Source organism: Notamacropus eugenii, chromosome 5 (assembly GCF_028372415.1).
Source record: "Notamacropus eugenii isolate mMacEug1 chromosome 5, mMacEug1.pri_v2, whole genome shotgun sequence".
Taxonomy (NCBI): domain Eukaryota; kingdom Metazoa; phylum Chordata; class Mammalia; order Diprotodontia; family Macropodidae; genus Notamacropus; species Notamacropus eugenii.
The window spans coordinates 218,218,560-218,245,686 of NC_092876.1; the positions used below are offsets into that span (position 1 = coordinate 218,218,560).

The window sequence follows — 27,127 nt, forward strand, 5'->3', positions numbered from 1 at the left end:
GACCCAAAAAAAATGCAGTATGAACAAAAAACAGGTTATACTGCAGATTTTGAGTGGTTTGGTGTGCATTCCATTCCCTCTGAGAGAGAGTCACCATATGGGTTGCTCATTAATGGATATTTTTCTTAGTCTGCAAAAAGAGATACCACACTGGAGGTGAGTCTGGATTACTTTAAAAGTGGCCAGCAGCTGGATTTATAAGCATTTAGGTGTTGCTGCTAGGATTTTGTTTTTCAGCTTAGTACCCAAGCTTAGTACCCAAGTTGATTGAGAGTCCCGTAGGGTGTTCAAGAAGAGTATTTGGTTACTTTTCATCTTTCGGCTTTTGGTATTAATCTTTTAAGGCAGGTTAAAATTAGCATTGTTAAGACTATATTGTTTTCTTGATATTTAAAAGGCTAACCTCTTGGGAAGAAACATTAAGGGAAGTATAAAATGCTAGGAATAAGAAATAGATAATTGCACTCCCCTCTGTCTTTGTCAGACCTCATCTAGATCAGGGCTTCTTAAACTTTCTCCACTCAAGACCCCTTTTCACATTTAGGCAGCGTTTATTGGTGGTGTGTGGCATGAGGGCATGCAGAGTGTGTGTGCTTTGTGTTCAGAACCAAGACTGCAGTGAAGTAGCACGATGCAGTATGGGTAAACGCTGCCCGAAGCACCTCAGGTTTATTACACATGTGGTTTTGAATTAGCTTTTGGTCACTGCATGTTCAGAAACCTTGGACTGTTGCCACATTTTTCACAACCCCATATGAGCTCTGACCCACAGTTTAAGAAGCGCTGAATTCTACAATGTCAGTTTTCTTTTTTGGGCACCAGGCTTTAAGGGCATCAATCACTAAGTGGGATGCTCTCTAGAGGAGGGTAGCTGTGATAGTGAAAGACCTTCAATCCATGTTGTATTAGAGTAGACTGAGAGAACTGAGCAGCCGGGTGGTGCACTGAATAGGGAAGAGAGCAAACATCTATTAATTCCCGTGTGTCAGGCACTAATATCATCTCATGAAATCCTCACAACAACCCTATGAGCTAGGTGCTGTTATTATTATCTCTCCAGTTGAGGAAACTGAGGCAGGCAGAGGGTAAGTGACTTGCCCAGGGATCACACAGCTAGTAAGTGTCTCAAGCTGGATTTAAATACAGACCTTTCAGACTCCAGCTGGAGGGCTCTATCCACTATGCCACCTAGCTCATTTTCTCAACTCTAAAATGCTATTAATGATAGGACCTACCCCCAGGGTTGTGAGACTCAAAGGAAGAAACACTTGTGAAGTGCTTTGCAAACCTTAGCGCACTATTTAAGTGCTAGCTGTTACATTTAGCCTGGCAAAGAAAAGATTTGGGGGGAATATGATAGTTGGGTTCAAGTATTGAAGGGTTGTCATAGGGAAGAGGGATTAGGCCTGTACTGTTTGGCTTCGTTGGGGTGAACTAGAAGTGGCAGGTAGGAGTTAGACAGAAGCAAATTTAGTCTTGAAATTGGGAACAACTTCCTAAGAATTGGAACTGTACAAAAGTGGACTGGAAAACCATGAACTTGTTTGGTTCCCCTTGGTTGGAAGTCTTCAAGCCAAGGCTAACAGACTCCCCTGGCAGCAGTGTTAAAGTGGGAATTCCTCCCTTCAGGCACTGGTTGGACAAGATGGTTGTCAGGGCCACTCCTTTTTCTGTAGTTCTGTGATTCTGAAATCCTGCTTTTTAAAGGCATGGGGGTTGGTATTGAGTTTAGCAAACATCTATTGGGTGTCTGTAGAGAGCAAGCAATATTGTTGCAGAGCTGAACCTGCTTTCATGGAGCTTATGTTCCAGTAAGGGAGAGGGTAGAAGAATCATAGATGACTTTGCTACATGATATTTTATGTTACATGCAGAGTCAATAAAAATGTACTTTTTAAGACTCAGGAGAGAAGCTTGTTTTTAAAAGGGGTCCCAGGGAAGTTTTTGTTGGGGAGGTGTTTTTGAATTAGATTCTGAGGGATGGAAGGACATTCTAATGCTACAAAGGAGAAAGAGAATATTCCCATGCCAAGGGAGCAAAGTCATGGAAGCAGGTTATTGATGAAGATCATTTTATATAGATTGATTTGAGTAATTTTATCATGAGAGTTTAGTTAAGGGCAAAAATTCTTTTTGAATAATAAACACTTTCCGATTTTCCTCGACTTTTCCCCATATTAATAAATTCTGATAGAAGCATGGTAAAAAATGATAGAAATGGTTTATAAATATCTTTCAGATTTCCCAGTCATTTTTGTTAAAAGTTATTCTAACAACATTGGGTTTTGCTGAATCTGGAATCATCACGATGCTACCTTGACTTGACAGTAGCATCCATTCAGAGGCAGCTATTGGTGCCATGGATAGAGTGCTGGCCCTGGGGGCCTTAAGACCTGAGTTCAGATCCAGTCTCAGACAGCAGCTATGTGATAACGAGCAGGCCACTTAACCTCTGTTTGCCTCAGTTTCCTCATCTTTGAAGTGGGGATACGGATAGCACCTACATCACAGGATTATTATGGGGATCAAATGAGATAATCTTTGTAAAAAGCACTTTGCACGGTACCTAATAAATGCCTGCTTCCTGCCCTTTCCCTTCTGGAAGGTTGATGTGCTGTCTTTCTTAGCCATCATGGCGGCATGGACAAGCATTTATGTGGGCCTTAAGGCCTTTTCTTGGACTGTGATTGTAGTTTTCAAGGGGGCCTGTAGTTTCCTATAAAGGCAAGTGTATTTGGAATTACGATTAATAGTAATTTAAGGTAGTCTTACTCCCTGGCATGGCTCATTTATTTCTAATTGGTATAGTTTCAAACAGTAACCTAATTTCTTATCCATGTATCTAGGGACATGGATCCTTGGAATGTGGAAGACAGAAATATCTTCCATATCCCATTATCCCTTAAAACCGCAAGACTCATAAGTTCTGCCACAGGACAACCAACCCAAGAACTATTGGCTTTTGTCAACTTGTGATGCTGTCATATTTAGGGATCCAGTTCTGTAAAGTTTGGAGTAAGACTAGACACTGTTTTGTGGGCTCACACTAATGATGTGCTGTTCAAATACCTCTCTTTTCCACCACTTCCATTGTCACTCCCTAACCTAGTTTTTGCTGGTGAGCATGGAAACATCCTGTGGCTATCTCCTGGGTTCACATATGTCCAAGCAAATTGAGATACAAGTGTGCTACAATTTTGAAACTTTCTATATTAGATTTTGTATGAGTTTTTAGTCTATGGTTTTATAGATTTGTAAGGGAATTTAAAAGTTATATTGGTTTGGGTGCTATATAGAGTAAGGAGGGATTTTTGAAAGGTTCCTCATCATTCAATGGTTTAAAGCCAAGAGGGTCCTTTAGAGCTCATCTAGTCCAGTCCTCTAATTTCACAGAGGAAATGGATGAGGAAACTGAGGCCCAGAGTGTCTCAGACAACTAATTTTGCCCACAGTTACACGAATCCTCTCTGATTCATAGAGAGTACTCTACTTCAGACTGAAACCTGAACTGTGGAAATGTGAATTTATGACTCATTTTTTAGGGAATAGTTGCATGTATTACAGAAAAAAATGATATTTACAGAAAAAGTCTCTGTGGTTGCTTTAAAATACTGAGGGTCCCTAGTGCATTTGAAATGTAATTTGAATTACAATTCTTCTGGTATGTATCTTTTGTTAATCAAGTACACCTTTTAGAAGAATTAATAGTCAAATGTTGTGGTTCTTTCCTTCCTCCTTCCCTACTTTAGATTGATCACCTGGACAAGAAAGGCCAGTGTGCATTAGTACACAGTGCTTTACGGGGACACTGCGACATCCTTAAATACTTGCTGAATTATGACTGGGCAGCAAGTACTCATCAGCAAAACATGTTAAGGAAAAACCAGACACTTCAGCAGGCATTGACTGCTGCCTCTAGTATGGGTCACAGTGGGGTAAGTACTGATTTAGTTGGAAAAATTCTTCTAAACTTGGTGCTACTGGAGTCATCTCTTTTTTTCCCCTCTAGTCTTATAAGAGAATACACATTTACAGCCAGCATTTTCAATGGGAATGCCATTTCTCTAATTATAATGCCTGTGACATACAAAAGAAAAGAGAAAAATTTAGGATTTTTTAAAAATGTAGACTCTTGGTTGATCTACATGGAAGAGGCTTTTTGTCCGATAAAACTCCACAAGGTAAATGTTTAAGTGTTCAATGAAAGTAAACAAGTCAGGAACATAGTTAGGTAAACTTTGAGGCCTAAGTGTCTTGATTTCTCGTTTACTAACAAGATAAGTGAAGCTGATGTTTGCCTTCACCCTTACCTTGCTCAGTCCTTCCTTTTTTTTTTTTTTTTTTTACCCTTCTCACCTTCGTCATTCCATGATTTTTGATCCACTGTGAATATGACCAATCATGTGGAATCTCAGTTCTAAAATGATTCATAAATCCTTGAAGAATTTTAAAATCCAGGACTTCCAAGCCCTGAAAGGCTCCTGAAAGGATCCTGGTTGTTCTGGCCGTCTTTGAGGAAAAACAGCATGGAACAGCCTGAAAAGCAGAAAGTACAGTCTGGACTATTCAGAGTTGTATACCAGTGTTGCCGACTGCTCAAATTGAGGACCTGAATTTGCAATGATACCTGTTTAGGCCAGGTGTCATTTGTTCATATTTTTATTTAAATCTGGACTTGAACATTTTTTTTCCTTCCAGCTCCTGTTTATCCAACATCTTTACCTCATTTTTTATTTGTGACATTTTTTTTTTAATCTCTGGTATCCAATAGCTCCAATATTTTGACCAGATTGACTTCCTTAGTGTGTGGTGTAACGCAGATTTTGCATTCCGTTTGCTGGCCTTCTTACAAACCTACACATGTGCACACATACATACACACATACCCCCCCCAACATGCCCATATACATACATACCCACACACATATATACCCACACCTGTCTGTGTACAGAGATAGATAGGTACAGATATAGATGTATTTTCATACATGCTTGCACATGAAAAATTTTTACATTGACTTAAAATTTTTTACTTGGTGCTAACATTTTAAAATCCAGCTTGAGAGAAGGGGTAATCAGAACTTCCTTTTCACCTCATATTTAAATCAGCCTGGAAGGAATGCTGTGCAAGGAAAAACTTGACATACCTAGTAACTATTTGATTTAAAAGATAGGACTCTTTTACTAAATGAATTGAGGGTTATGGACTGTGAAACTTGAGGGAGAATCAGAAATTCCTTCATGCTAATAAAAGTTCTTCTCCCTTCACGTCTTTCTAACTCCTATCACGGTTGATGAGGTGAAAGCAGCCATTTCCACCTCATTACATCGACAGGCCAATAGTTCAGTATGTGGACACTTCCATTGATCTCAAAGACAGTGCTACTTTCTGCCTTTGCTCCTTAGAGAACAGTGGGAGAGCTTAAAGCCCTCTTGGATAGAAAGATTCCCGTAGAGAAGACGTTTTTCTATAGTGTTGTGAACTAATGATGCTGCTTAGATTTTACCTTTAGTGAGGAAATATATTCAGCTTGACTTTCTTTGTGGGAAAACAAATCAGTCCTATTGTTGAGACTTAGACAGAAACAGTACTTTTTATGATCGATGGTGTTCTTTGTTGATTTGCCTTTTTGTAGTTAAATCATTTTGGAATTTCATAGAATCCTAAAGTTCTAAAAATACCCATTTGAGATGGTTATTACTTTAATTCTTAATAAAGGCAAGGATAATTTTTAAGGTTTGTGTCTGAGATCTGTTTTGCCAATGTTTTGTCTCCCTTTACATGAAAAATAATGCTGGGTGTTTAGTGATTGTTTCAGAAATGTTCTCTCTTGTGATTCATAGGATATAATAAGCTGTTTTACTGTTATTACTCACTAAATTACCTGTTTTTGACAGGTGGTCCAGTGCTTGCTGGGAATGGAAAAGGAATATGAAGTAGATGTCAATGGCACAGACACATTATGGGGAGAAACAGGTAATTATACTACTTGTAATCTGGAACGTCTTTTAAAAAATATTTTGCTCCCATTTTGCCTCAGTTGTCTTAAATCTGAATTAAATAGCATGCAGTTTTATTATTTTTGTCACAAGGCAATTGAAATTTCATGAATTTTTTTTTTAACTGTGAACATGAACAGACATAATTTAAATTAGAAACCTGAGCTTCAAAGTATTTGAGCATACCATATAAAAAGACCATTCAAGTTTTGGGACAATTTAGAAAGAAAGTACATTTTAATAAAGATTCAGGTTTATTGTCTGATTTTGACATGTGGATGATAGAAGAGGGACTGTTTCACATATTTGGTTTGCCAACTGACTGGATTCAACAAATCTTTACATGGAGTATTTACCTGCTAACTACCTCAAAATCCTAACTTAGATGAATGAGGTATATAGCCCTACCCGCAAGGAGCTTGTGAGGATTGGAAGGTTTGGGAGAGGAATAAAACGTGTTCACAAATAAATATAAGTTAATGTTGGTAGGAATATGAGCAACTGGTATCTAGAAAAAAAAGAGTTTTCCCATTTAGACTGCAGTCATAGAATATATGGGATTTATGCGTATAAGTGTGTTCAATGTGCATTTAAAAATATAGTCTCTTTGTGCATAGTTATATATACTACACATGGTCTCTGCTTTGCAAAGATCTTTATTTCCAAGTGCTTTAAAATTATTTATTAGGTAACAGGTTAATCAGTACACAAGCCAGCTGGTGGTGTGTGGAGTTTTTAGCTAATTAGCTATGCTAATTTAGGAAAAGCATCTGGGATTTTCCTGGCCTCAAGTGTAAACAGTCTATTTTTATTAATCCCTTAAGGGCATTGTGAGAAAAAAAATCAGAATGGACATATGCGCTTTTAAATCTCTGTGCTGGTTAGAAATTAATTTTCGTCTTTTCACATGGTTGTAGTTTGTGATTATGGTAAACGGTTATTTTTATTTTTAGAAAGTTATTTTCGTTAAGATCTTATTTTTGTAACACTTTTATTGCCAAATGTATTCTTTCCCACTACTCTCCCATTGAGCCATTCTTTTTAACGTAAAAAGAAAGTAGAAAGCATTTCTGCAAAACCAAACCAAGCCATCAAGCTACTTGAACTGTGTATGCAGATTCCATACCCATGGTCCTCCCTCCACCTTTGTGAGGAAGGGAAGGAAATGCATTTTCACTTTTCCAGGACCAGACTTAGTTGTTATCATTGTGTATTAATCAATTAAGGTTTGTTAATTGTTTGTATTTGTTTTGTTGTAAACATTTTATATAGTTTTCCTCATTCTACTTAATTTATTCTGCATTATTTCATGAATCTTCCTTTACTTTTTTGTTTTGTTACTAGTCATCATTCCCTGGGGCTCAGTAATACGTCATTACCCTCATGTCCACTAGTTTATCAGGTAGATTCCCAGTCTGTTGTGTTTCTAATCCTTTACTACCCCGACAAGATGCTACTATAAATGAGTTAGTTAAGATTATGGGATCTTCCTCCCTCCCTTCTTCTCTTTCCTTCTCTCTCTCTTCCCTCCTTCCCTCTCTCTCTTCCTTTTCCTGTTTTTCTCTTGACTGTCTTTGAACTTGAATGATTATTTCCCACAGACTTCTAAAGTAGGTCAGTTCTCCCCCATTTTGCAGTTGAAGGAAGGCCGCTAAGATGATTGATGCAGTGATCCCAGAAAGAACCATTCATGGGAGCTAGTCAAAAATAACATTTTCACTGTATGGTATTTTGAGATGTAGATGCTTAGGATTATTAAAGTTTATATTTTCTTTTTTTTTAATCAGCTAAACTAGTAACAAAAATGGATACTTCTTCATGCAGAAAGGAGGATTGCATATAAAAACATCAGCTTTTAAAACATTTAAAAAATAACTTCCCAGTAGTGTCAAAATTGCTTTTTTGTTTTCCTTTTTGAACGTTTTATTTTCTCCTTTTTATTTTTCAAAATGTCTTATTGATGCTTTTGCTAGTACGTCTCTCACTACTCACTCATTTATTCCCCCTTCCCCAGCATAACCCTTTCTGTGTAAGTCACATTTACAAATAAAGAGGTTACAAATAACCCTTCCCAATAGTCATATTTCTTGTGCTTTTTTTTTTTTTACTATATACTATAGTGTATCTATCAAATAAGATAGTGTTTCAATAACATAGAGTCTCTATGTTGAAAGTAGTTTTATATTACAATTTACTGAAATGTTCCAAGTAGGAAGAGGAGTCCTTAAACAGTCTTATACTAATCCCAGCATTTTACAGGTTTGGAAACTGAGGGTGTGAAAGCTAAAGTGATATTAGTTCCGTTTGTATTGTGGAGACCAGGATTAGCATTATAATCTTGTATCCTGACCCTTCTGTGTTAAGGGCACTGCCCTAATAAAATTAGGGGATACATTTATAGAAAAATAATCTCATCATTTGTTTCCTTGAGTCAGTCCTGTTTGCTTCTCCACTTTTAACACTCCAGGTTGCTTTGTAACTAAAGAACAGAAAGTCTTCCAACTTTTCTGTTCTCTTTCCTCTCAGAGCCTAGTGCCTATAAAGCAAGATATCCCGCAGCATGTTCAACAGCGCTTAAACTAGTTACTGAAGGCTATTTAAACTGTAAAAGCTGCTTGCCTGAGGAAAGTGCTGTGTGGTCCACTAAGCTGGCTGATTGGGAGAGTCTTAGAAGTGCTGCTCTGGAGGTGCCGGATCGCAGGAGGCCCCTGTCCAGCCTGGCCTCCACTTTGCCTTCCCTTAAGCTGCCCTTCTGCTGATGGCAAAGGGGCTTGTGTTCACTGACACAAATTATGGACTTCCCATCAGTCTTAATGCAAAGTAAATAATGGTTCAGCCTGTACTTGCCCACATCTCCTGCATAAGCATCTGTCTTCATATTCCCCTTTTGAAGCCTGGGATGCAGCGCATAGCATTCTTCAGCTGGCTTGCCAGTGAAACTCTGATCAACCAAGAGGCACTGATGTGGTTTTAAAGACAGAAGCATTTCTGTCAGCTCAGCATTTCCTAGGCTGAGATGACCAGGCGGAACTTTTACCGGGCTGTGTGTGTCATTGTAACTTTGCCTGCCTTGTCTGCTCATTATTTCTACCTGACAGTTTTTTTCTCTTTGTTCCCGCAGCCCCTGGATATGATGCCTCCTCCTCTCTGTCCCTTCTCCCATAAGCACAGCACCTTTCAGCTCATCCTTCTCCATTGCCTCCTCTTAACCAGTTTCTTCCTAGTGTGCTGCTGCCCAGCGGCCCTTGTAATGTCCCCTTCACTCTTCCAGGGAAGAGAGGCAGGTAGGTAGCTTAGTGGGTAGAGTACTAGCTTGGAATCAGGAAGAAGTTAATTCACAGTAGTAGTGAAAGTTCAAAAACAAAAACCCAAACTGAAAGAATCACTTTCACTAATTAGTAAGTGACTTGAGGTGAGTCTCAACTTCCTTCAGCCTTGGTTTCCTCATCTGTAAAATAAAAGGCCCCTTCCAGCTCTAAATCTAAGGTCCCATGACCTATAATCCCTCCTTTCCCCTGGGTTAATAGAATAGAGAACCCGACTGGAGTATAGGGAAGACTGAGTTCTTAAGTAAAGAATATCCAAAACAAAGAGTTTTGAGCTTTTATTTATTGTAGACTCCCTTGGTAGTCTTGTGAAACTCACAGACCTCTCCTCACAATAATGTTTTTAAATACATAAACTAAAACATAGAGGAAAGGAAAACAATTATTTTGAAATAGAGATGCAATTTTCCCCTAACAGGTTAAGATCCCTTTGTGGCTTCTTACGAACATTTGCTCTGAGTGTGGGAAAAGGTCTCATGTTCAGATTTATGTCAGAATATAATTTGGCTCCTATAATTTGGAGGGTTGGATACAACCCTCTAGATCCATTCACTTCTGAGTGAAGGAATAGCAAAGAAATCAGGAGTGAAAAATATGGTAATAATACTCAGGGTCACACAACTTAAAAAAATATGCCAAGAACTAGGGATAATACCTCCATTGTGGCCATGCAACTTCAAGAATTCTAAGCCATTTACCAGGGTGTCAAGGCAGCACAGTGGATGGAGTGCCAGGCCTGAAGTCAGAAAGAACAGAATTCAAATCCAACCTCAGACACTAGCCAGCTGTGTAACCCTGGGCAAGTCACTTACCCCTGTTTGCCTCAGTTTCTTCGTCTGTAAAACGATCTGCAGAAGGAAATGGCAAACCACTCTAGGATCTTGGCCAAGAAGATCCCAAATTGGGTCACAAAGAATTGAACATGACTGAAACTACTGAACCAGACTAGCAATCAGTGTTGACCATTACTAGCACTCCTGAAAATTTGCTTTCAGCATATTTTGTCCTGATTGTCCCACTGCCCCTCTTTCTCTCCCCTCGTCAATTTCCCAGTAGTCTGGTTGTCCTCATGCTTTGGTATTCTATACTTCCTCACACTAGTGCCCGTGCATTCATTTTACCTTCCATGGAAGTGTTCCCTGCCTCCAAGAAATACCCCCTATGGTCAAAATTCCCTTCTTTCAGCATACTTTTCTCAGCAAGGTATTAGCAGAGATGTGGTGTGATTATCTGGCTTGTCCTTGCCCTGACCCTGAGCCTATATAATGGAAGAACAGAGTTCAGGTGCTTGATCTTTCACTTTTGAAAAAAAAAGTGATTATGGGCAGATAAAGAGTTAATTTTTCCATCATAAAGTAAAACATTCACTGATCATTAAGAATATGAGTGAAAAAATCATTTTAGTGATACACAAATGGCAAAATGTTAATAAAGAAATGTAGAGTAGATAGTACAATGGAAGAAAAACTCCACCGAATTTGGAGTCAAAAGGCTTGGATTCAAATTTTGTCTCTGTTCAACACTGGGTTGGCCTAAATAATCTGTACAGTCCTTCCTAGTCCTAAATCTGCCCTTTCTTTCTTTCTTTTTTTTTTGGACCTGGAAGGCAACCTAGAGCTTATCCAGTTTAGCCCTCTTAATTTTGAGATGAGGAACCTAAGGCCCAAAGATTTTCCCAAGATCACAGAAATTGTAAGCAGCGGATCTAGAATTCAAAACCAGTTCTGACTGGGAGTCCAGAATTCTTTGAACTACAGTGGGGTTGTTTCTTGCTTCATTTATCTCCTTCAAATGAGTTGATCCAAATAATTTGTCATTTGTGAATTTGTGTTAACACTAACTCCAGACCAGATTGCTGTGCTTTAGAACTAGTTCTTACATTCTTTATTTAACAAATTTTTCTCTTCATAGTTCACAGATATGCACAGTTCAAAATAGCCAACTGTGGTGTACGCATTGCACGTAATGCGTCTGCTCTCTTTTGAAATTAAAAAAAAACTTTTTTGCACTTAATTTTTTTCCAATTACATGTAAATATAGTTTTCAACACTGATTTTTTTGTAAGATTTTGAGTTCCAAATTTTCCCCTTCCCTCCCCCCTCCACAAGACAGCAAGCAATCTGATATAGGTTATATATGTACATGTATAATGTATAATATATGTAATATATAATATTATAATAATATATATACATATTACATATAATAGCATATTATATAACATAACAATATATATAATACATGTAAATATTAGACATATTTCCACATTAGTCATGTTGTGAAAGGAGAATCAAAACAAAAGGGAAAAACCACAAGAAAGAAAAAACAACAAAAAAGTGAAAATAGTCTGCTTCAATCTCATTCAGACTCCATAGTTCTTTCTCCGGATGTGGATAGATTTTCCATCACGAGTCTTTTGGAATTCTCTTAGATCATTGTGTGGCTGAGAAGAGCAAAGTATGTCCTAAGTTGATCGTCTCATAGTGTCGCTGTTGCTGTGTACAGTGTTCTACTGCTCACTTCACTTTGCATCAGTTCGTGTAAGTCTTTCCAGGTTTTTCTGAAGTCCATCTGCTCACCATTTCTTACAGAACAATAGTATTCCATTATATTCATATCTGACAACTTGTTCAGTCATTACTCAGTTGACGGTCATCCCCGTAATTTCCAGTTCTTTGCCATCACAAAAATAGCTGCTATAAATATTTTTGTACATGTAGATTTTTTCCCCACTTTTTTTTATGATTTCTTTGGGATATACCCTCTTTTAAGACCTTGAGCAAGATCCTTCCATGTGTTCACAAAGATGTCCACCTCCACCACTTAACCAGTAGCATGACTTTGGACAAGTTACTCAAACCCATTATCTCTACTATGGGGGTAGTAATACTTTATTACTACCTTTCTCCCAGAGTTGATGTGAGAAGTGTTTTCTGAACTATAGATTGCTTTTATAAAGGGGAGCAGCTATTGTTGTTACTGAATTGAACAGTAGTTGAAAGTTTTTCCCTTCTAGGATCTAAATTTAAAAACTGTGTTCCTATTTTTAGTGTATCTCAGAATATTTTGTTTTTAGAAGCTTTTCAGGTTCTCACTAACTCCCTGATGTTTCTGGGTGTAGGAGTTAAAAATACTCCAGATTCATTCTTTCCAATGTTAATGTTTACTTTCTAAGAAACTACTGTAAGAATGATGGCAGAAGAAATCTAGTTGTCCTTTGGAATAAAAGACTAGGATAATAAGTAAGAATGGAGAGGGTAAAGTCAGAACACAAGATTAAAAAAACTCTTCACTTAGGCATGGGAGGTGGAGAAAGTGATTAAAAACTGGGGCTGCCACCAGGAGGACCTAATGGGGGGGAAAGGGCCAAACCATAGGAGAAAGCTGAAAAGGCCTCAAAAATTCAGATTGGATAATTTGCCTAGGAATGAGTAATAGTCTGGAGTATTCTGGATTGGATTTGCCATATTGTTTTGGCATATGCTGTGGCCATTTTTCTAGTTCGTGTCTCACTTTTTACTTATTGAGAGATTCCACTATTGTGAATGAACTGAGAATACCTTCGGAGTCATAGGAGGGTTCGTTGTCCTTAAGGGTTCAGACCATTTTCAGATCAGTGAGTCTAGCCTTGACTTTACCTACTTTATTATGATGTTCAGCTTTTATGGCTGAGCAGTTTCAGTATCATAATTGCCGCAACATATTTTCTCATGGAACTTTTATTCTTTTTTTGCAGCATTTGTATCTCATGGTGTATTTGGTGCACATATCTATTGCTAGTTGGGATTATGGCTTTATGAGCCTGGGAAGGCACCCAGAGATAGCTTAGGCCATGTGGGCCAATTCGATGTCATTGGAGAATTGTGAGATCAAATGACATTACACGTAAAAGGTGTTTTCCAAACTTTAAAAGTGCTATATAAACTCCATTGGATACGTTCCCTTCTCTTTGTTCTGAGTACAGTCCTTTTAAGGGAAGAAAGAGCCACAGACTGTAGAGTTCTTCTATCGTGATGATGTTTGCTGCCTTTTTATTAGGTTGCGTTACACCCAGGCTTTGTTTCTTCAGGCTGTCTGGTTTTCATCATTGTCAAGTGTTGTTGTTTTTCAGTCATGTCTGACTGAACCCTGGTGACCCCATTTGAGGGTTTTCTTGGAAAAGATATTGGAGTGGTTGGTTATTTCTTTCTCCAGCTAATTTTACAAGTGAGGAATTGAGGCAAACAGGGTTAAATGACTTGGCCAGGGTAATGCAGCTAGTAAATGTCTGAGGTTGGATCTGAACTCATGAAGATTAATCTTCCTGATTCCAAGCCTATTGCTTTATCTACTTTGCCACCTAACTGCCCACTTTAAAAGAGTTCTTCGGATCTTTTATTTTTTTCTGTTTTGTTAGGTGGTTGTTCTCTTTACCTTGAAAATCTAACCATCTGTTTGAGGTTTAAAATTCTCAGTAGCTGTTACATTCTTCCAAGGAAATTTAGTGATATTAAAATTCACTGAAGCATAAGCTAAACATTCCTTTCATCTAATAAATTGACTAGGAGTATTTCTCTAGTATTAGTTAATTAGTAGTTAATCAGGGGAGGGGGAAAGAGCTCATAAATGTAGAAGAGGAAGACATAAATAATCGTCTTTGGTATGTGACATTTCAAAATTTGCTGCTTACCCAGACTACTTGATAAGAAAGAGGTCAGTAAGCTATGTTTTGCAAAGGACATAAAAAAGTGATATTTTTGGCCTGTCATTTTGTAACTCCACAGCAGTCTTATTGTCAAGAGTGTTCCACAAATGAATGGAGATCCCAAATTTAATTTTTTTTTCTTTTATGATATCTGGGTGGATATGTTTTCCAGATACCGAATATAGTACAGAAAAAAAAGTGGCATCTGGAGAGTGTTTTATGTGATCGTTTCTGCTCTGGGTCTGCCCAAACATGGCTTAAAGGCTATTGTTTTAGGACCTACCCTAATGATCCTGACTTTTCATAGGCAGTGTCAGTTAACTATGAGTATTAGAATGTTTGCAAGGCTGCTTTGAATCACGTATTTAAATGTTCCTTGCTTTACTGAGGGACATTTTTAAGCAGAAAACATTAAGAAAGACTCCAGAAGTGTTGTTGCAGAGAATTTTTTAAATTCAAGAAATGTTCAGACATGTGCCAGTCTCCCACCTATTAAAGGACTTGGTGAGGTAAATGGATCTAATAGTTAGGCAGCCTCTTAGTGCCCTTTCCAGGGGAGGGAGATGCTGAATGGAATGCTCTATTATCTTCTGAGCTCCAAGTGCCCTTCCTAATGTGAGTGTTCTTCCCCTGGGATTTGATGAACATGTGATGTTTGTCTCATAAAGCAGTCACAGGACATAAAGTTCAAAACACATTTTTTTTGTTGAAAGATTGGCTAGTTCTTTCAAATTTATGTTAAGTAGATTTGGTATTAGATGAAAAGATTAGCTTGCTTTTTAACAGCTGGAAAAATCCTCATTTTCCTAGTGTTTCTAAGTATACTTCTATTCTCCAGAAATGAAAACATCAGCTGTGTTCTGAGAGTCCTAGGCCTTAGGTCAGGGGGAAGGCAGTCTCCTGCTACCTCGCTTATTTACCAAGAGATGTAGCCATGCAGGAGAGTGGGTATCGGCATCTGTTATTCTGCTTTGAGGTGTCTTGGCATAGACAGTTGGTGATGGTTTGCGCCCACCCTCATCACTGCCAGTTGCTAACTGAAACCTAAACAGAAGAGATTACTGTGTACCCCAGCATGCTGCCTAGTCCATATTCTTTCTGATTCCAAATCAGAGGAACAGTGATTGCCAAGGTCCCAACAAAGACCTCTTTGTCACACATTTCACACATGTCCTTGTTTATGCAGACAGGTGCTTATTTATTGTAGTAATACATAACATGAAAGTATACCTTGCAATCAGTCCTATGATGTGTTTCTGACAAGTTTGAATTTTTGTAAATCAGTTCATTTTCTGTGCCTAGCGAAGCTTACTGTCCGATAGGTGAATGCTTTTGAAATCTCCACTCCAAGGGGTGTTTTGTTAGTGTTTGTCATTAGTTATGATTTCATTTTTGCAGAGTAACTCACCTTAACAAACTTTAAAAAAAGCTTCCTTTTTACGTAAGACAAAAAGTTTTAGATAAGGCTCATGATCCCTGCCTGTAGGAAGACAGCTGTAACAGGACCAGACATTTTGAGGTGAAAGGGAGTTAAGAGCTTAACTAGTTAGTCCAACCCCCTCATTTAACATACAAGGAAACAGGCACCCAAAGGTTAAATGGTCCCACAGTTCCACAGTAGCAAAGCTGGAACCTGGGTTTGTGTTACTGTGACCCTGAATCCAACAGCCAATCACAGCAAGTATTGACCTTGAGAGGTAACACTTTGTCCAGATTGTCATTGGCTTTTAAAGTTCTTATTTCATGTAGCTCTGACGATAATGAAATACAATTTCTACAATTTCACGTTGGGGTGTTATTGAGACTTGATATCCGTATGTCTTGTGTGCTACAGTAGTCTTTGCTTAACTTTACCTTTTACTCCCCTCACCCATGACACCCCAGTTGTGTTTCCTCTTTAATCTTGCTGACCAGGAACCAAGGATCTGCCAAACAGTATTTGTATCCCCTCATCTTAATAGGCCGCTCTCATTTTTTTCCACTCTGCATCAGTGGTTGATTTTAGCAATTTAGCAACTCCCTTAACCCCTCCCCCCATCCCATCCCTCTCCCCTATGGCAGAGTGCATTGAACCTTTTCAAGAACCTATTAGTTAGTCAGATCAGAGGTGGTCCTTTCTAGTAGAATAGTTGGAATTCCTGAACATAGTTTCGCCGTGACTGTTTGCTGAGTGTCCTGTGGGCTATTCTTAGTATCGATTGTCTCTGAATATGGTATACTGATGTCTTCACTGGTGCTGGAATTTGAGTGACACCCTGAATGCAAGAACTAGAAGTGATAGGAAGAGAGAAATTGAAATCTGGGTTGAAAAGTAGGGGAAAATTCAAGTCTTGTTATGTTCGTCAGCATTATTTGCAAATAAGATACCTCGTTTAGATAGTTGTACTGAATTAGATCCTATTTGGAGTCTGTGCAGCTCACATTCCTTGGTGAACGTATCTGCCAAACCTCTGTTTTGGAGGGAGTGATAGTGGATTTTTATCTTTTCATGAGTGTTATCTTTTAGCCTGCTTTCATGACTAAAACATTTGGCTTTAAAGGGAAAGAGAGAAGAAAAGAGAAATCCCCAACTTGGCCCCTGCACTTGACCTCTCATCTCCCCCAAAGTTCCCCATGTTGGGGCTTGGGTTCAGTGTCCCAGCTCTGGCTGACTGGCTGCCTCTCCACTGAAGCCATGGACACATCTATTTTTAGCAAAGTGCTGTCATCACTGACGGTGCCGTTTCATGATGAATTCAGTTTCCGCACAAGCAGTGACAGAAAAATGTTGATTTAAAGCTCCATTAAAAGTGCCAAATGGACAAGAAATGATGAACTTTTTTTTTTTTGCCCTGAATACTTTTTAGATTCATCAGCAAGTGTTTCCTGAATGCCTGGGTTCCTTGCCTGCCCTATAGTTGTGGTGATTGGAGATTTAGGGAGTATGTGTGTCTGTGCAGTGTACGTGTGTCATCATATTGGCATCCCTGCCATTCAAAACTGTGCCTGGCACCTAGTGGGCATTTAATAATGTTTGTTGATTGATGGGATAATTATGCATGAATATGTGCACATGTATGGTGCGTATCTTATGTTCCTTTTGGGTGAGAAAAGGGGAAAGGTAGAAATACTTACTTCCTAGAAGGAAGTTAAGAAGGAACTAACACAAGTTGGAGAAACAGTGATGAGAACTGGAACTGTGCTCTACTCCTGCAGCTCCGTCCTAAGGCTTATGGCTTGGGCAGGCCCCTGCTATGTGTGACTGAGGCCCCACGTTGGCAAAAAGAGCCCCAAACTTGTCCATAGAACGGCCAGGGGGAGTCCTCATTCTATTTACCAACTGGGGGATCTTGGAAGATTTCCTTAATCTTTCTAAGCTTAAGTTTCATTATCTTTGAAATGGTGATGCTAATAATATTTGTCTCACCTGTTTTATGATGGTAGGTATTAGGATGGTGATGGGCCACATGTGGTCCTCTAGGTCCTAAGTGCTGCTTTTTGACTGAATCTGGAGGACCTAGAAGGCCACATGTGACCTCAAGTCTACAGGTTCCCCACCCCTTCATTAGGGTAACATGAAATAAATAATGGCTATGAAAGTGCTATGTGCAATAGAAGCTTATATGACCGTTGTGTGTTTGCAATTTTTTTTTTGGCTCCCCCATTTCCAGCTTTCTTTCACCTCTCTTCTTGAAGGACTTCAGGTATTCCTTCAGGTTCTCCCCTGCCATTACTCTTCTGTCCTCTCAGGAGAGTGTACCCCTTCACATAGACTGAGGTACCCTCTCTTCCATGAAGCCTCCTCTGATTTCTTCACCTCCCGTACCCTTGTCAGAAATCATCTCTCCTCATGCTCACAAGCACATATGCTCACTAAGGAATAGGTAGCCAGCAGTTGTGAGCTGCTCCTGTAGACCAGTTTATACTATTCACATTATATTAAGGCACATTCTGATTTGTCTTACAGCTATTCATATCCCTAGATTTACTACCCAACTAATCTAAGCTTCTTGGGAGCAGGTACTATTCCTTGGATTCATCCTAGTGTCTTAAGTACACCATGTAATTTCTGATATACAGTGGGCATTCACTAAATGTTTCATGATTTAATGGCTCATGATCCATAACTATGCCATCTGAAATTTCTTTGGGGTATAGAGATATAAGAGGAGGTATGTGCTTTAAAGTTCTCTATGCAGTATTTTGTACATTGATTCTGTTTTAGGAGATCCAGTGCCTTTAATTGAAAGAACTTGAATTAAGAAGTTTCTGTGTTGTAGAGAGAAGTATAGACAGACTCTCACAGCCACAATTGGCTCTATTGGGACAAGGGGGTAGAAGGAGCATTTCCAGCTTCTTTGGAGTCTTAAGAAGCTGAGAATTATCTGGCCTATTATTGTTCTTAGAAAGTTATCTTATAGTAGGGGTAGTGCGGTTTATAGCTGGGGCCTTAGCTTCTCATGGAGGAAGCTCCAGTCCTGAAGTGGAATTGTAGGGGCATGACACCTGGCTCCTCCTGTATACCAAGGAATCATTCTCTTGTTGCGTGTTGGACAAGGACTGAGGTTGTATGTACCTGGACCCTCTTATTCTGACTCTGGGTTTGGATAGCTATAAAAATATTGCCCATTTTAAGCACCATGGCACCTAAAAGTGTTCAGTCCTCAGCCAACAAGACACCTTTGGTTTTGGCGCATTTACTTGGGACTCAGGTCACTGGCTTTCTCCCCAATCTCACCAGCATGCTCATTACAGATTATCTTCCCTGATAAATTGGATTTGGTTACACCCCCGATAATAGCCTTGGAGATGATTTTCCACTATTGAAGTAGAGAGCAGTAAAGACAATTTTTAATCATTTCAAAAGAAATCATAAAGGGATTGACTGTTTCACTGCTGGACTGAATTGAAGGCATTCCAACAATTGCCTGTGTGGTCCTGTTGTAAGTTAGCTATGTACATGACACTGACCACGGATGGACACAACTGTATGTATAGTGTGGCTGCTGGCTCACATTTCTGCATTGCATTCCATGGACTTTTGCTTTTGTCTTTTATAAGATCTTCTAAAACTCCTTGAACATGATGCTCCCCTGCTGGGGAAAACTCTTAGGAGCAGCTCTTCTCCTTAGAGGCAGCATGAGCAGTGGCCTAAGAGCTAGACTTGGAGTCAGCAAGACTTAGATTCTTACTAGATGTGTGACCCTGAGCAAGTCATTATATTTCTCAGTTTCTTCTTATGTAAAATGAGAGCGATTAGACTCAGTTTCTGAGTGATTCTTTGATCTCTGATTCTCTGATTTTAAAGGAAGTCTGGGAAAGAACTTGAATTAAGAAGTTTCTGGGTCATAGAGAGAAGTATAGACAGACTCTCACAGAATATTAGAAATATTTAGGACCTGGCAGTATCCTTATCTCTCTCTCTCTGTGCCCAGAATAAGGATTGGAGAAATTGAGAATTGGAATTCTTGATCTGTGACCTCCTTTATTTTCTTTCCCAAGCTGTCTGCTGCAAAAAATAGACCAAACAGCTTTAAGTCATCTGTCAGGACAGAGGCCCATTTAAATGCAGTGCTCTGGGAAAATGTGTCTATTTGCCACTGAGCAAAACTGTCAGTCACATGTTGTAAGTGAATTAACATTGTGCCAGAGAGGGGTAGGCCTAGTGACCTCCTTCTGGTTTTCCTGGTTATGCTTATAATAGACATCATGTTATAGTGGAAAAAGCCTTGGATTTAGAGTCAGATGACCAGGATTCAGATCTCATTTTGCTACCGACTAGATGTGTAACCCATTAGGCAGGTCACCGCCTCCTTGGGACTCAGTTCCCTTATCAATGAAATGAAACCCTTGGCCAAGATATTCACTTAAAAGGACTTTCCATAGTAATTCTGAATACAAATGATCAAAAGGGTTGTCTTTCGTCCATTTCTTCCAGAACTATCAGTCAGTTACCCAGCATGTGCTAGGGACTGTAGTAGGTGCCGCAGATATAAGTAGAAGGAATGTCACCATCTCTGTAGGCAAGGAGTTCCTGCTTTAATGGAAGAAACAACTACTTCCTATGGAAGTGCATACAGAATAAATAAATAGAAAGCAGGTAGGGCAGGGCAGCAGACTTCACAAGGGGCTGGCATAGAAATGGGGGATAGGGTGCTGTGAGGAACAGAGAGACACTGGAATTTATTGTGTGGCACAGTGGTATTAAACTCCAAAAAAAACCGGGGCCATTAAATTGACATAAGGATAGCTTCAGGCTGCATATTGACTTCAAACTGGCTACTAATATTTGCTATATTCTCTTGCATTTTCATTTATTTTTGTACTTATTTCCCAATTGCATTTTAAATGTTTTTAATTTTTAAGCTTTCATTTAGTATTTTAATTTTCCCCAGTTACACATAAAAACAATTTCTTTAACATTTGTTTTTAAAACTTTTTGAGTTCTATATTCTCTTTCTCCCTTCCCTTCTTTGAGAAGGCAAGCAATTCCATATAGGTGAGAGAGGGGTTGTGGGTTTGGGGGGTGACACAGCTAGATTTGCGCTAAAGAAGACCACTTTTGTGGCTGTGTGGGTGTATTGGAATAAAGAGATTTAAAGGAGGTGATGAAGGCCTGAACTGATGTGGTGAACTAGAAGGGGATTTATTTGGATCTTTCAGTTTCTAGGGCTTCACTTTCTGTAAGAGTTCTCCTGATGATATCAGAGCAAATTGCATCCTTTTTTCAATTTTTAAAATTATGTGAATGCGGTATTCATTTGCATGTCTCAGTCATCTGGGGTATATTTAACAGTTTTTAAGGTCTCCCTAGTTCCAGCCTAATCAAGCTGAGAGTGGCCTGCCACTGTTAGCATCATTCCCAGCTGTTCTTGGGCCAGAAAGGACTCCTCATGGTAAACAGATTACAATCAGCCCGAAAGGAGACACCAGCGAAGCTATGTTTAGACCCACCTGTTACAGTTCCAAGGAGTAACAGGCTCGTTTGTTTCACAACTTTTGTTCTTTTACTGTTGGCATCTCATCAGATACGATAGCTAAGACTGAGTACCTACTGCATGCAAGGCTGAGAATGCAGAGTTGCTGCTCACAGCCAGTGGATAGTGGAGGTTTGGAGAGATGTCCAAATGTAACTGTGATTTTCAGGCAGAGTGCTGAGAGAAAAATAAAAGCTGGGTTTGGAATCAGAGATTGGCTGTTCAAAATGTCACTTCTACCTCTTCCTACTTTTCTGATCTCTGGCTCGTCATTTGCCCTCAGTGGGACTCTGTATCCTCATCTGTAAAAGGATGGGGATAGACCTTAAAGCCCCTTCCAGCTCTAGTGTATGTCCCTGTGGCATTGGTCGACAGGAGAGAACACTAGCAGAGGTGAGGTTTGTAGGTCTGAGGCTGAGGCCTGGTTTTGGGAAAGCTGCCAGGATGGGGGGCGGAGGGGAGCACTTGAGTTGGACCTTCAAAGAAAGTAGTGACTGAAGTAGGCAGATATGAAGGTGAGGGTATTCCAGAAGTAGAAGATTGTCTGGGGAAAGGCATGGAGGACAAGTGTGGGATAGAAGAGGAGTAATTCAGTTGGCTGGAACATAATTTCTTTTAGTGCAGTAATATTCCATTACAAACCACAGTTTGGTTAGCCATTCTTTAATCCAGGGGTGGGGAACCTACAGCCTCGAGACCACTGGGTGGTCTTCTAGGTCCTCGGGTGGCCTTTCGACTCCATCCAGAGCATTTGTTCTGTGAAGTTTGGATTCAGGCAAAGAGCCCCACTTGAGGTTTAGAGGGCAACATTTGGCCTCTAGGCTGCAGGTTCCGCATCCCTGTGTAATCAATAGGCATCTGCTTTGTTTTTGATTCTGTTACCACAAGAAGTGCTGCTATGTGTGTTTTGTATCAAAATACACGTGTGTGTATATTTGTGTATATACAAACCTTTTTACCATACATGTGTGTATAGTCATATGTGCCTTCTATCTATATCGTTTCTACCTAGAACATTAAAGGCCATTCCCCAATGGATTAGTAGTCAAATGCTGAGAACAAAAAGTTCTCAGAACTTCAGACTGTTTATAACCATCTGAAGGAATGCTCCAGATCACTAACATCAGAACAGCCCTGAGGTTTCATCTCACACTCGACACACTGGCAAAATTGTCAAAAAGTGGAACTAGTTAATGTTGGGGTTTTGTGGGAAGATAGGCAAATGAGTACATTGTTGGCTGAGCTATAAATCAGTACGACTATTTTAGAAAGCAGTTTGGACCAGTACAAATAAAGTGACTAAAATATCCATACTTTTTGACCAAGAGCTTCCACTAGATGACCCAAGGAAGTCACTGATACGCAGAATCCCATAAATATGCCAGTGCCTTTTAAAGGTCTTTGTTGTAGAAGTTGGTGGTTTCTGGCCTTCCCCATTCCCCTAAAATATTTTTTTGTTCCATATACAGTATTTACTTTCAGTTACTTGAGGGTAAGGACTGTCTCAGTCTTGTCTTTTTATTTGCAGTGACTGGCACATAGTTGGTGCTTAATTAATGTTTGTTGAATTGAATGGAATTTAGAAGAGGTAATTCTGAGTAGGGCTCTGCTCCCTGTCCCCCAGAATATTGGATTTTCTACATAGAAATGCCACTGGTTATTGTGTTGCAAAGTCAGAATGGGGGGATCCATCTCCTCTGGGATAGTGTTCACACCAAAGCCATCCCACTCCTCAAGCCCTTTGCTTTCTCCTCTTATCTGAGGTGGCCTTTGGATCCTAGCCCTAGTCAGAAGGGCATCTCTGTTCCATATTGGTATCGGTTTCTTTTTCTTTTTGATCAGAAGTTATGCTTTAAAAAACTAAACACCATCGGTAGAGTGGACCATCTGTACTGTTGTCTTCTTAACAATGGCCTCTTGGATCTTCCCCCAGCTTTAACAGCTGCTGCAGGAAGAGGAAAGCTGGAAGTGTGTGAATTGCTGCTTGAACATGGAGCAACTGTGTCGAGAACCAACAAAAGAGGGATCCCCCCCTTGTTCTGTGCAGTGCGCCAGGGCCACTGGCAGGTACTGTGTGTGATGCTGCTCTGCTCCAGTGAGACAAGACAGAGAGTGGGAATTGCATTTGGGAAATGACAGCTTGGTCTTCCCTCTGCACTTCAGGGCAAATCTCTTACTAGGCCAGTGTTGTCTTCTTGGAACCTTTCCTTCTGTGAACTTTCTCATATTTTTCCTCCAAGGAGCATCTCCCATGTCTATAAACTCAAGCATCTGAAACAAGATGCTTCACACTGTCTGCAGCATGAGCTAGGGAAGGTAGACTTTGAGGCTGGGTGGTAGACAGAGCCTTATCACTTCTTTTCTGAATGAAGGCTTCCCACATTTTGGAGGCTGGGAGGGTATCCTGTAAGGACAGGATAACTCGGAACAGTTACGGTAATAAAGGATTTGCCATAATGTACTTTCTTTCGTTGCTGTTGTTTTTGGCAATTGAGCACAGCTGGAAATGGGCTTTTGTTAGAAAACGGGGAAAAAATGTCCTAGCGACTCCATAGCACAATACAGGTGGAATTTTTTGGCTTTGGATTTTAGGGTGGGGTCCCCTTTAATTCATGGTAGCAGGATGTCCCCAAACCGGAACCAGCACGGAATGCAAGCAGCTGCTCTGTACTCTTTCATTACACAAGGAATTTCCTGGATAAAGTTTCCCATCACGGAATTGCTTTTGCAGCGATTTGCAAAAATAGTTCCCTAGCTCAAAGCTGTGAATGGCTCCCCACGAGCACTGGACAGCAGGACTCTTCCCCAAATTGCCTTTGAGTTCCTAAAGTCTTTAGTACATTGATGTAACACAACATGCCATTCGTTCCCTGCTTTTAAGGACTGGCTGCTTCTGCTCCCTGGTGTTAGGCCACCTAAGCCAAGTGAATCAGTATTGCAGCCAACGTGGGCGGCACAAAGTAACCTGGCTGGTTTGTGCTCTAGCTGCTTCTCTAAACCCAGCCACAGATACATCTGTGGTGAGAAGCACAACTGAAAGTATACCAAGCAGTGGCTTTCGAGAACCTTGACTCCCAAGATTAATTTCTGGCACCTTTCCAAGGAAGTGGGCTAAGCATCAAGAACTGTAGGAGAAAGCCTGCTTATGCGATGTCTTTGAATGGCAAAGGGCTTTGTTAAGAGGACGGGTTCCCTCTGGGCATGTTATGGAACATTTGGGGTCTTTAGAAGAAGTTGTAATGTCCAAGCCTGCCTCCGCAACTGCCGGTATGATGAGGTCAGAGGTTTTCTTAAGCATTATTCCTATGTTCCCCTTTACATGGACATTATGTAAATTAATCCAGTATGCTAAAAAGAGCATTTCATTTAGCATACTTAATTAACTTTTAGAAGTGGGGTGGCTACCTGAAAACTTTGTGTTCAAAGGGTTAATGTAGGCTAATTGTGAAAGTCTTACCTGTTACCAAACTAGCAGCCTTTAAAAATAGCATTTTGTTGTGCTTCCTTCCTAAAGGGAAAACCTTCTATGGAGTTGGGGGTGGGAGCGTAAAGACTGCTTAAAGTACTGTTTAAAGTATTATGGAAAGAGATTTATTCCAGGTGTTCCTTTTTAGATTGTCAGATTGCTGCTAGAACATGGCTGTGATGTGAACTCAAGTGACAAACAGGGTCGGACCCCACTTATGGTGGCTTCTTGTGAGGGGCATTTGAGCACTGTGGAATTTTTGCTCTCCCAAGGTAACATACATCCACATGTTTGTAGATGGACAGAGAGATAATTATTAGGATCTTTCATTATGACCTAATTAAAATTAACTGCTTTCATGAACAGCCTTTCGTGGCAGGATGGCATGAATGTGTTTGCTTTTTAACATTTCTTTTTGAAATTGAGACCAACTCTCCCGTGAATGGACTTTTTTTTCAGGTGCAGCTATTTCTTCTCTAGATAAAGAGGGACTGTCAGCATTAAGCTGGGCATGTCTGAAAGGCCACAAGGGAGTGGTTCAGTACCTGGTTGAGAAGGGTGCTACAATAGATCAAACAGACAAAAATGGACGCACACCCCTAGATCTGGCAGCATTTTATGGCGATGCAGATACTGTAAGTAAAAGTGAAATGCTGAAAAACCTCACCCACTTTTCAGTTAAGAAATAAGAATTCTTTTGTACTTTTGTACAAGGGCTAAAGTTAAGAAAAACTGAAGTAAATATCAAAAAGTGAAAGATTACCTGGGTGTGGTTGATGGGATGTTATGTAAAGCATATAGGTGGCATTCTTCAACTTCTGGGAGGAGGGGACATATCTTTTCATCCAGCCTCTCAAAATGAGATAACACTAGACTAGAACACAAGTATTAACAGATGGGAATTGAAATGTGATTAAGTTACACCTATCATTCCTTAGATAGAACTATCTATATACAGACCATAGTAAAATCACCATCTAGAGACTGATAATCAGATAATTGTATATTGTTTATCATTGATGTAGCATGTTTCAAAAATAGAAAAAAGTTTTGGGGACTATTGAAAAGTTATTAGATCTTCACGTGTTTTTGGAATATTTGCAAAAGAAGTGCTTCAAGCTAATTTTGCTGCAGTCCAGCAAGGAATGATGAAAGAAAGAATGGAAAGTACAGAGACAGATATAGTCTCGATTGAAGGAGAGACTTCCTAACAACTAGTTGTCTATCTCTAAGTGGAATAGACTGCCTTGGGGGTGTTAGTAGGCCTACCATCATATGAAGCCTTCAGACAGTCTGGTTGACCACCAAGTTCCACAAAACAATTAAGAGTAATTATCTCAGACTCAGTAAATTTTATCAAGTTTTCTCAAACTGATTTTCAAAAGTATTTTTTACCCACTTTCTTCTCCCTGTCCTACCTGTGCCATTCTTCTTCCCTTTCCCTTCCTTCTCTTATCTCTGTCTCTGTCTCTGTCTCTCAAGCTCCCCCCCGCCCACGTTCTCCTCCTGTCCTTTCTCATTTCTGTCTCTCCTGAAGCATCAGAATTGAATGTAGGACATTTTTCTATAGAGAATTGTAGGCATTATAAAGAGCACCTTTTGGATAGAGACCTTTTCCTCTTTTTTCTCATCCCTATTTCTAGTCATGGCAATGACGTCAGATCATCACTCCTTCCTCACGTTGTACTTTCACGATTGTCATTTCCAATGTAACAACACTCTGATTCATTTTCCTCTGCCCTGAAGTTAATTATATTCAAGTATACTTGGTGGCTGCTCCTATATCATATATTCATCCTAGCTTTACATCTTCACTTTGTTGATCTAAATCTTTCTAAAATGTCTGCTGCTTTAACCTGTGGTGGCAATGATGCCGGTTCCTCAGTAATGTGGTGTAAGAACAAGCTTTTGGTTTCCCTGGCCTGGGAATGGGAGGTGTGTGCCCCCATGCATGTGTGCACTCGCCTACACCTATCCACATGCATGCATTAAAACAAGTCAGCCTCGTATAACAGGATGGCTTCCCTTCAGGAATGCTAATGATCACAGTTTCTAAAATAAAAATCAGGGGTATGTCTTTATGTCATTAAATCCAGATGTAAAGTTAAGACAGATTCTTGTTAAATTTGGATGTTGGCTCCTTTATGGATGAGGAAATTGAGGCACAGAGAGATTAAATACCTTGTCTGGGGTCACGGTGAGTGACGTAATAAGTGTCTGCTATAGGATTTGAACCTAGTATTCCTGACTCCAAGTTTAGTGGCCCATCCATGATGCATCCATGCCTCTCAGCTGTGTAATGGTAACCAAAAGGACTTGACTTTGTCCCTGCTACAGGTGCTCTATCTTGTGGATAAAGGAGCTGTCATTGAGCATGTGGACCATAGTGGCATGCGTCCTTTGGACAGGGCAATTGGCTGTCGGAACACATCTGTTGTGGTCACGTTACTGAGAAAAGGAGCCAAATTAGGTTAGTAAAATTCCCTTTTTTTCTCAGGTGGGGTGAGGCTCAAATTTCAGAATGGGTTAGTGGAAAACCACCAGATTTTTACACATCAAATATTTGGAATTTTCTCTCATTTCAGTCTCCATTTGTTCATGGTGACCTTGAGGGTACAGGTTAGCATTAGCTCCCTGACAGCCAATTGTGGTTACTTTGAAAGGTTCTATGGAAGAATTAAGACTTTTGGCAGAA

General features: G+C 39.8%; 1 protein-coding gene across 4 annotated transcripts in view; it reads left to right on the top strand.

Moving 5' to 3' along the window:
- TANC1 (tetratricopeptide repeat, ankyrin repeat and coiled-coil containing 1) overlaps window positions 1–27,127 on the top strand; it is a 259,324-nt gene that overhangs the window by 223,285 nt on the left and 8,912 nt on the right. For all 4 annotated transcript variants that reach the window (XM_072612108.1, XM_072612110.1, XM_072612111.1 and 1 more), the window contains 6 exons: window positions 3,750–3,935; window positions 5,899–5,977; window positions 22,900–23,033; window positions 24,581–24,704; window positions 24,892–25,067; window positions 26,770–26,902. In XM_072612108.1, coding sequence (XP_072468209.1) covers window positions 3,750–3,935; window positions 5,899–5,977; window positions 22,900–23,033; window positions 24,581–24,704; window positions 24,892–25,067; window positions 26,770–26,902 — 832 coding nt within the window. The remainder of the gene's footprint in view (window positions 1–3,749; window positions 3,936–5,898; window positions 5,978–22,899; window positions 23,034–24,580; window positions 24,705–24,891; window positions 25,068–26,769; window positions 26,903–27,127) is intronic.